The sequence below is a fragment of the Asterias amurensis genome, chromosome 13 (genome assembly GCF_032118995.1).
Source record: "Asterias amurensis chromosome 13, ASM3211899v1".
Taxonomy (NCBI): Eukaryota; Metazoa; Echinodermata; class Asteroidea; order Forcipulatida; family Asteriidae; genus Asterias; species Asterias amurensis.
Window position 1 is genome coordinate 20191406 of NC_092660.1, and position 10936 is coordinate 20202341.

The following is a 10936-nucleotide window of genomic DNA, read 5'->3' on the forward strand; positions in this document are numbered from 1 at the left end:
ACATGGTGAGCGTGGCATCAGTCGCCGCGTGTGACGCGCGTGCAAGGGGTCAATACTGGAGTTTTGAGGTCTTCTAAAATGACTGCTGATTAAACCAAACCTTTTTCTTCTCCCTGACATCATACAAGGCCATTGATGCAAAGATGGGTTCCACTTCAAGATCCAACCTGAAAATATATCAATATGAAAATCACCTCAAGAAATACAAAGTATACAGGCAGGGTTGTTTGACAAAATGGGTTGCCATAAGTCTCCTCACAGTCTCCTGACAACGACTAGAGCAAGCTAGTCCAAACATTGAGACCAATTTAAGAACTCACTCCGCGGTTGTAGGCAGGGTTGTAGCCAGGGTTGTAGGCAGGGTTGTTTGACAAAATGGGTTGCCACTAGTCTCCTGGCGATGACTAGAGCAGGCTAGTCAAAACATTGAGACCAATTTAAGAACCGACTCCACGGTAGTACAGTTAGTTACGATCCTATAAGCTGAAGTAGTAGTCCCAGCCAATTTTCTATACCTTCCACCCAGGTACATGTAGTTAAAAACCAGGACATTTCATTTTAGAACTGAAAAATCTCTGAACAATCCGATAAATCTACTCCGTGGTAGTAGAATATAGAAAGACAGTTCTCTAAAGAACAAACTCCGCATGGCAAGTAGATACACACATGGTGTTACTGCAAACCAAATATATATTGACACCTCACCATGCAATGCCTCAAATTATATAATATGAAATTCTTCTCAACAAATACAGGCAGGGTTGTTTACAAAATGGGTTGCCACAAGAGAATCGATACTAACACTTAGTGATAACAATAATGGTGTACATAAATGTACGCATCATCTTCAGGAGACAAATCTGTGTAAATCTTCAAAAATAGGTTTTTGAAAAATCGCTATACTAGTGCAGAACTTCTTCAGTTATGGAGTATCATGCACTAGCAAAGTTCTAAAATAACTGGACTTTGGTGTAGTGGTCCAGTGGTTACTTCCTGACTGCTGAATCTGCATGTATTTGGCATGGGTTGACTTACTTTAGAGTGAGGCACTTGACAAAGATGCGATATCCAAAGTGCTCTCTCGGCATCTTAGCTTCCATCCTTCTTTCGATGGCATCAGTCTTGGAAAATAAATTATTAGAAAATATTTGAAAATTTGCAATAAAAGGAAAATACAATACAAATTGTGTGTTCTAATTGATGGATTTTTCTCAAATCTGTTCATTGTGTGAATCAAAAATGCTAAGCACATTATTTTTTGGGTACCTTTTGAAAGGCAGATATGCGTTTTTGAATGTGAGTGAAACTGTAGTATTATATGGCTGTTTAAGGATGTCTGTTATTTATATATTTCTTCTACATGTACCTATATGCTCAATAATGAGTAGGGTAGATGGCCTGCAATCGTAAAGTAAGTGAATATTCATGCTGCATATACGTAGGTTCAGTGCATGCACGCTTGCTTACAGGCGCACATACATGTATATGTACATGTAAGCTTAATATTGGTGTACAATGTGAACCAGTTTATGAGAAGTAAACCAGTTGTGAGTTGTTTAAAAAAATAACCTTGGGTAGATTTCACATTGAGTTAAGACTAGTCTTACCTCGAGTTAGGACGAGTTACTCGTCCTAACTTAGGACTAGACTTAAGTTTTGAATAACTCCTAAAGAGTCCTAGGACTGGTCCCAAGTTAGGACTATCTATGTGAAATTGACCCCAAAGCACTTGATGCAAAATTGCCCAAAAGGGTTGATTTTAAAAGGTTAACAAGACTCAAGTGTACGGCCTAGAAACATCTTACTCACCTCTTCAACACCAGGGTAAAGACAGAATAAATCCGGTTGCCTACTTTGTGATCGTACTTCCTCATTGATGCTGTCCTGCCTTTCTACGGGTGTGTGCTCTAGAAGGCGTGGCAACGGGGCGTCGCCCTCGCTGTTGTTCAGATCAAATATACTGGAAGCCCAGCTTCCTCTTGGTGTGCTGTCAAGATGGATGGAGGTTCGCTTCATAAGCTGCAGCAAAACACAAGTTGGAACAAATTAGGATTCATTCTGGGAATTGTTAAAGGCAATGGAAACATTTGATAGCTGTCAAAGACTATTATTCTCACTTGCTGTATCTCAACAAATGGATGAAATAACAAATCTGTACAAATTTTGACTCATTTGCTCATTAAAGTTGCAAGCTAATAAGAAAGAAAAAACACCCTTTTTGCACAATTTTGTGTGCTTTCAGGTAGAGGCAGTGCACCATTGGAAATCACTCAAAATAATTGTTAGCACAAAACCTTACTTGGTGATGAGTAATGGGGAGAGGATGAATGTATAAAACATTGTGAGAAACAGCTCCCTCTGAAGTAACATAGTTTTTGAGCTAAGTAATTTTCCACGAATTTGATTTTGAGACCTCAGATTTAGAATTTGAGGTCCCAAAATCATGGTTCTAAACGCACACAATTTCGCGTGACAAAGGTGTTTTTTCTTTCCTTATTATCTCGCAATTTCGACGACCAGTTGAGCTCAAATTTTCACAGGTTTGTTATTTTATGCATATGTCGAGATACACCAAGTGGGAAGACTGGTCTTTGACAATTACCAATAGTGTCCAGTGTCTTTAAAAAATAATAATAAAAAACTTCAGAGCTGAAGCCTTTTAAAATTTGAGTGAGAAATCACCTCTCTCAAAAACTACGTTGCTTCACAGGGAGCCTTTTCTCACCATATTTTATACTATCAAGAGCTCTCATTGCTCGTTACCAATTGAGTTTTTATGCTTACAGTTGATTTGATTTTGAGTAATTACCAATAGTGTCCAGTGCCTTTAAAGAGAGGCTCTCGGGTGAAATTGAGTTTTGGGATCCACTCAGTTTCCAATAGATAAGAGTCCTCATAATAGATAGAGTTCTCATAGAAGTGTGGATGAAAATTGCTTGTTTCTAACCTCCTTTCTGACCAGTGTAAAATGTCATTTAATCTGGTTTCAAACATAATTCATCGGACACCAAAAGCAAACAGGTATGTACATTGTACATTCCACCAGTTAAAAGGTCAAGTTAATGCTGTTTTGACTGAACAATATCAACCTTCCAAAATGAACAGAAAATTATCGGAACAAAAATTTAGACCATAGTGTGATGTCCAACATTGGTATTTTACATTATTTTAAACTCTTCTTCAACTTTGTTCAGCAAAATCACTGAAAGTTAGATCATGACATGCATTTTCTTTTTCATTTTCGAATAACAAAAACAAATAGATCAACCCCACAAGAAGTATTTAAAGGGTCTGGGATTTGTTTTGTAACACAAAACACAATGTCCACAGATTTACATTAAACTTAAACAGTTTAAAGATAATGATAGCAGAAAGCTTCCCTTAAAATACTACTTGCTGAGGTGCTGTAGCTTCTGAACACCAAAATCATTTTAGTCTCAGTTTTAGCATGTAAAAATATATAAACCAGTTATGGTATTTTTACCATAACTGGTTCAATACGTTTTTACATGCTAAATTAATTTCCCTCTCACTGAGACGAAAATTATTTTTGTTACCACATCTCAGCAAGTAATATTTTAAGGCAAGCTTGCTACTATCACTATCTTCAAACTGAGTATGTAAACCCAAATCCTTTAAGGTAAAATATTTGTTTAAAAAAAACATCCCATTAACTTTTGTCTCAAATGAACAAAATAAAGAATCATGTTTAAATATAAGTTTTTCTTTACAAGTTATGTATGAAATAAAAATATCTGTAAACATGCAGTATTTAGAAACTTGTTTTTAAATACAACTGAAAATATTGATAGTTTTAACATGTCAAAGAAAGCTATCTAGAAGATAATTTTAAGAAGATACAAGGTGTCAATTTGGCACTATGAAGCAAAATAATTACATTAATTATAAAGTGCCTGCAAGAAAACAAAACAAAATCAAAAGCAAAAATAGCGTTTTTTTTTGTAAAAAAAACACTTTAACATAATGACAGACCTTGGCCCAATTTCTTCTATTAAAGCAGAAAATGATGCTTGGCAAGTTTTTCTGGTTAGCAAAAAATAACAGAGGACCAGTCGCAAACAGTACAAACATTCTACTTTCTGTTAAGCAGGATTTTGTTGTGCTTAACAGCTTTGAGAAATTGGGCCACGGTCCCCGCGTAATAAAGGACCTTTATAGTGTCTCTAACACAAAAATGTAAACATATTTTTACACTCATTTATCATAGATTTCAAATCATAAGCAGGACCATGCTTAAATCAAGTTGATAGAAATGTTGGCAGTGTTTTAATTAGTTATAAGAAATGTTAAACCTGGTCCATACTGCAAGCAAGGCAAACGCATAAGGGCAAACAGTTACAACATCAAATATACTTATTGTAAAATGGTAATAAACGGTAAATTATTGGTCAAGAAACATGTTCGAATGACCACATTTAGTCGACCTGTGATTGACCAATAACGAGCAATGAACATAGCAGTGACACACTCAGTGCCACCCACTCAAAAGACGTGTTTAGAAGCCTAGTCAACCATGGTACTATGCTATTCAACACTTCCATTGCCTTCCAGCTTTTCGTTGTAGAGTCACTGGTTCCCCTTCTGCGCTTTACACATTGTAAGCATAGAACAATCTATCTGGACCACGAAATGAACCATGGTCCAGAGGCTGGTAGTCAGCAAATGGTCGACCAGCCTGGGTTAGAGTTAGAATAGTTAACCATGGTGCACACTCAAACTTGCTCAAAGATGCATGAAACAGGGAATATTAGCTTCTCCATTTTGGGAGGTTTGGTCGAAATAAGTAAAAATATATATCCATGAAGAATGGACTGATGTATTGTTAGTATTGTTGTTATTGTTGTTGTTGGGTTAGCAGACCGCTCACCCTCTTCTTTGGATGCCTGATGACAGGGGCTGTATGGTGGTGCATGGCTAGCGGAGCTTTCCACAGGAATGGCAACATGATTTCAAAACCCATATCATCACCACCTGTTAACTGCTAGTAATTCAACCATAACACAAACCACAACATGTAGTACGGGTAAACACAGCATCAACGCAGGCCTGGAATTTCACGGAGGCAATGGCCTCCGTTGCCCTGGTCTTGGCCTTGATGCCCTTTCAAAACTTTCCCATAGACTTTAAGATTTTCCAATAGAAGTGCCCTTTGCAAAATAAAATCGGCATTGCCCTCTCAGGCCTGTCAATGCACGAAAAATCAAAAATAGGTCACAGCTAGATGTGGCTTGCAGCGTCTTGCAGCGGCTAGCGTCTAGCATTGGCTTGATTTGACGTTCAAGAAATATACAATTATAGAACATGAACAACAAGTAGCATTTCAAACTTTGCATGGTGGAAATACGATATGGAAAAGTCTGTGGTAACATCATGTAATGATTATCTCTCAATGAGTTGGGTGATTCTGAAAAGAACCGTTGGTTTCAACTCTTAAAAAGTCTTGAGGTGATACCAACGGTTCTTTTCACAACCACCCCCCAACTCTTTAGCCAAAAATAGACATCGTAGCTACCGGTTAATAACCATTTTACGCTTTTTAGTATTAAATAATTAGTAATTTAGTAATATATAGTTCAAGTCTAAAATGCACATCTCCGTGCAGCCTTTCAGCCGAGAGTCAAAAACTGCTTATCTATGATAATGATATGCAATGACCCCTTGACGTCACTGATAAAATTTCCCAATAGGGTTTGTGCACAGTTCTCCAGCTTTGGAAAATTGAGGGCGCTATTTTCCATATCAAATAGCCGCAGATGACATCACGATTCCTTGGTCGCCCGGGTTTGTTTGACTTCTCGTTTTCAGAATTTTGGCTGGGAGTGTTTCGGAGAAAAACCATTTTTACCATGTTTTAATGTGAGGTAAGAGAGTCGTTATATTCTTTTTCTGTTACCTATGGACTCCATCTATTAGACAAATGTAGTAACCATATATTTCAGAGCATCCTTTAGCTACTCTTTAATACACTTTTCAAGCTACTTAATCAAATTTTTCTGATTTTTAAAAAGGGCAAAAAAATTGGATATCAGACTTAAGTGGAAAGAATATTATGCCTGGTAAGGTGTGAATTCTTAATTTATACATTTTTCAGCTTACCTGTGGAACTTCTTCTTCCGGCAGCTGTTCATCCACTTCAAACACCTGCTGACTTGAACCCAGTGCGATTTGCCTTTGGTGGAGTGTGTCGCCCACGTGTGCTGTGACGCAGTCTTGGTATTTACGTAGGACCACTGCCCAGTCACAGGTGTAGGCTTGAAGACAATCCCGTACCTGGATGTTGTTGTCCGAACTAAGATGAGGACAAGGCAAGGGTGGGGGAAAGGTGAAGAGAAAAATAATTAGGGATGAGAAATTGATTACAACTATTCTTTTACAACATTTTTCCTTTGAACTGTTCTAAACATGTACACAATTTGTTACACCATCATAGGGTATGGCTTGCCTCGAGGCTCGTCCACCAGTTGATGCTGGCACTAACAATATTTATTCACTTTAACTGTCATTAGTGGAATAATTACGTATTTACAAACATTCAATCCATTTTTAACTTGTTGCTCATAAATTTTTCAACAACCGCAATGTCCCATAGGATTAAAAACCAGAGATAAATCTCAATGAGGAAAACACTCTGGAAAACCAAATGGCTGCCAGCAGAATTGTACCTCTTCAAGGTTTGCTTTTTGATATTAACCAAATTGTCCAATATTTTTGCAAATACAATCCACTTTGACTGTGTTCTAAACTGAACCGAGGTCACAGGCAAGAATGACCAACTACGCCCTCCTGCAAATTTTTCCACTAGCAATTTTCCAACCTTCTTCTGTTCCTTGCATACATGTGCCATCCCTTCGGAATATGATTGATAACTGATCAAAAAAGATTCTGCCTGCTATACAACGGCAACACAGGCAATTTTCACGTTAAAGATGACAAATTTTGTAAGTTTGGTCGTAGCCTGCTGATTTGAAACGCCTGGCCATGCGATGTTAGGCAATGTTATTTTTTAAAATTACAAACAATTAAACAAAATAAAAGCCAATGAGTAAAATCTCTTACTCTGGTTCGGGCAATGATGGTTTGACTGTCCGACATTCTTTGGGTTTAGAGGTGACGACCAAATCATCAGCAGGAAACTCAAGAAGATGACGTAAAGGATCTCGATTGTAATGAATCCGGTTTGCTTCTAGGAATTCTTCAAAGTCTAAAGGATCAACGACGTCTGACAGCGGAACCTACAAAAGAGAAGAGAGCTTACTTGAAGGACCAGCTTGAACACAAACAGTAACAAGAGATCTTTTCTGAAACTCTTTCAATTAATAAGAAATATAATTTATTTTTACCCTTACGTTTTGTATTTCAATTCAACTCAATTCAATATTGGTTTGATTTATAAAAATACATCACCAAATAAAAAGTCAAAGACTAAGGGAATTTGGTTTATTTGGTTATTAAGCCATGTTGTATAATACAGATAAAAACTGACATATTTTCCTTAACAACATTCTAACAACAAATGATTCTCAAACTGCTTGATACTATCGAAAGCTGATGCATGTCTGACCAAGTAATATTTTATTGTCGTTTATTTTAAGAGTGATTACAAAAAAATGTATACTTTCCCTTTAAGGTATTGTCAAAAAACAACCCAAGTGAAGATTGAAATAAAAAATGTTAAAAGTCTCTTTACCGAGCCAGATGCTGAAGTTCCTATTCCTAGACGGGCAAGATCACGACCAGAATAATGGGATGAAACTTGACGACGGATATCGGCAGCTGGTTGGTTTCTGCATTTAAAGAGAACAAAGTCCTACATATTAAAATTTGAAGGGGAAAAAACCAAAAGGGAATAATGCAAAAAATTCTCATTTTTGCAAAACTACTGCAGTAAATCTATGTCTCAAGTTTGGGTAAAATTTCATAAGACCGCAGGGCTTGTGGCTAAACATTTTGAATGCACCAGAATTTATTTCAAAAGACCAAAATCTTCATGAGAAAGAGCTTTCTACACTGTAAATTGTTTTATTTGAACAAGGACTAAGTATAAGAAGATTGATATTTTTTGTGTTTATGGGTTAGTACATTTTTATACTCCACGGAATTGTATAAATACTAAACTCAAACATAGTCAACACTTGAACATCATTTCTTTCTGTTAAAGATACCACTCAGTGACTATTATTAAATTGAGAAACACCAGACTAACGGACTTGTCAGGAGGTAATGAGCTAACTGGCCCAAGGCGGGTCCCATGGTTTATCATTAATAACTTGAGTTGAAGTAGGTAGAATCACAAAATTTTAGATAACATGTGATGGAGCTGTGACTAGTCTAGTTGGAAAGGTCTCTTTGAATCATTCATTTTGACACCAAGTTTGTGGGGATAGGTCAATGGGATGACGAGTTACGCCAGGTCAAAGGTCATTGTTTTAGGCCCATATTTACATACAAAAAACTGTGACCTTGTGTATTAAAATGCCCTATACAATGTGAACAGGTGTATTTTGAGTACATGTTTAAGGGACATCAAATTGGAACTTAAATAGACAATGAGAAAAGTTCCAACCTACTCCAAGATTAAGACAAGAGCAAGCACTTGACCTTTCTCAGACTCAAGGTCAATGATATGGGGTCAAACACTTGACCTTTTGATGTCGAAAGGTCACATAATCAAAGGTCAAAGGTAACGTTTACCAAAAAGATTGGAAAAATCTGAGAAAATTTGCATTTATCATCACTACTGTGTACACATATTAACATTCTGAAGTTCTTTCTTCTTCCAGGTAAAGTGTAGGCTTCAATGTATGAAGATATTATGGCTACGCACTGTTAGGTTGTGCGCGTATTAACCAAATATGTGCGCAGACTACAGTGAAGTCGCAGTTTATTAAGTAGGGTGCCTGCGAGCTAGAGGGTATCTTCCTTCGTAATGCTGCAATCATGCATTTAGTGTACTTCTGTAAAGGATTTCCATTTATTGCTGGGTACTAGGGATGTGGTCAGTAGATAGTCAAGAAGAAGCGAGAGCCATGACATCTGGTGAAGCTTCAGTGAGATTAAGCTCTAGAGAGATTGCTATTTGATTTGCCTTTTTTAGTTCAATTTTAGTTCGCACTCTGCTTATTTAAAAATATGAAACAGTGAACTCCCTCCGCACAAACAATTTTCATGAAGCAGTATGAATGAACCAAGCTTTGATAACAGAATAAATATTAAACAGGTGTGTCTTTGAATGATGTATTTATTTATTTGTGTAACCCCACCCCCCCCCTCCCAAGCCGAATAACATCATCAACCATACCATGTTTGTTTCAGCATATATAAATCATGGAGGTAGGTTTCATTTCATCATCATGTCACTGTCAGGTTACCTTAGTTTTTTAAATAATTTATCTCCTTGGGCAATCTGTAAGACCAAACAGTCTTATCTTTAACAAAACTAGTAATTTATCTCACTAAAAATAATAAATTATTCCCCTTTTCCTTCCTCCATTCAATAATCTATCCAAAGTTTGTTGACATCAACCATACCGAGTACCATCTATGCTTATATATTACCGCGCAAACATAGCGGGGACCAGCGTAAGCCGCGTAGCGTCCAAACCAACAATTTGCCATGGGACCTAAAATTGCGTGTTTCCCGTGGTCGTATGACCATTTTCAATTGCCGATCGCTAAAATGCGCTACAATGAACAGTTTTCAAACCAAAAGTAACTTATGAAAAAAGACTCAATTTTAACAAATATATAGTTCTGATCAACTCCTAACGTCTGTAAGTACCTTTTATTTGAATAAAAGTGCACCAAACTATCAACATTTTGACGTTCCGTTGACTTTCCAAACCAAAAATCCACCGAAAGAATAGTTAAAATGCTCACTTTTACACTTCAGAAAATCGCCATCTTTAATGTAGTTCCGGTTAATTTTATGAATGAACTGTTTCACATAAGTAGAAGTACCATAAAACCCTCCGCAAAACACGATGCAGAATGCGACGGCTGGCGCACTACTTGAGATCGCGGCACAGTTTCTCATTAACGGAAATTGGTCCAGCGCGCGCAGCGCCCTCTAGCGGTTGTGAACGTACCTAGTTGAAGTTGAACAAAACAAAAGAGAAAAGACAAAACCCATGATTTATATTTTCTTTCTGTTGTGTTTTGTTAACGGTAGTTAAGGTTCATGGTGGCCAATTAATGCTATTGGATAGGTAGCTAGTACTATGGAGGGGTCTAATTTATTCCTCCATGCTAGTAGTACTAGGACCATCCTTGAGATCATGACCACATTGTTTACTTCCTGAATCTTAATCCCGCGGCCCGCGCAAGGCATGCAAGACGATTTTTGCACACAGCCGCATCCCGACGGGGATTATCACCAATTCTGTGATCTAAACACTCACTGTTTTATTTCCATCTAATACGTACCAATATATTGCTTCAAAACTATACCCGCAAATCAAACCAAATAAAAAGGAAGACAAATCTAGCGATCATATTTACTCACTTGTTCAACTTTTGGGCAAACGCCCGCTGTCCTTTCCCACCGGAGGCCGCCATCTTGTTTTGAGGGATCTTTCCACTGGAATCGATTACATGGTCTCAATATTATCGGGTAGTCGATTAACTGTTTTCATTCAATGATTTTGTTTTACAAAATGCTAAAATCTCCAACTTGTGTTTATAAGAATATTTACATCAAATACCACCGTCGATCTCATGCATACCACTATCTGTTTTGTTAAAATAAAATGAATAAATAAATAAAATTCCCCACATACCATGTATAATAATGCCACGCCCACACCAGTACCCTTTTTACTGCAAACTTATTTCTGGTGCGCGTCGGATCGGTCTAAAATAATTTAAAAAATCATCAAGAATGTAGTACATCATTATATCATGTAGCCATGTCAGGGAA

The 10936-nt window shown here is 37.2% G+C and overlaps 1 protein-coding gene across 1 annotated transcript in view; it reads right to left on the reverse strand.

Annotated features, from left to right (window-relative positions):
* The window catches only part of LOC139946240 (dedicator of cytokinesis protein 7-like), a 51583-nt gene extending 41003 nt beyond the window's left edge, over positions 1-10580 (reverse strand). Inside the window, exons 1-7 of the mRNA XM_071943859.1 lie at positions 10523-10580; positions 7709-7805; positions 7078-7253; positions 6118-6310; positions 1810-2019; positions 1036-1121; positions 101-167 (exon numbers count right to left, since the gene is read on the reverse strand). Coding sequence (XP_071799960.1) covers positions 101-167; positions 1036-1121; positions 1810-2019; positions 6118-6310; positions 7078-7253; positions 7709-7805; positions 10523-10575 — 882 coding nt within the window. The 5' untranslated portion in view covers positions 10576-10580. The remainder of the gene's footprint in view (positions 1-100; positions 168-1035; positions 1122-1809; positions 2020-6117; positions 6311-7077; positions 7254-7708; positions 7806-10522) is intronic.
* Positions 10581-10936: the final 356 nt, after the last annotated feature.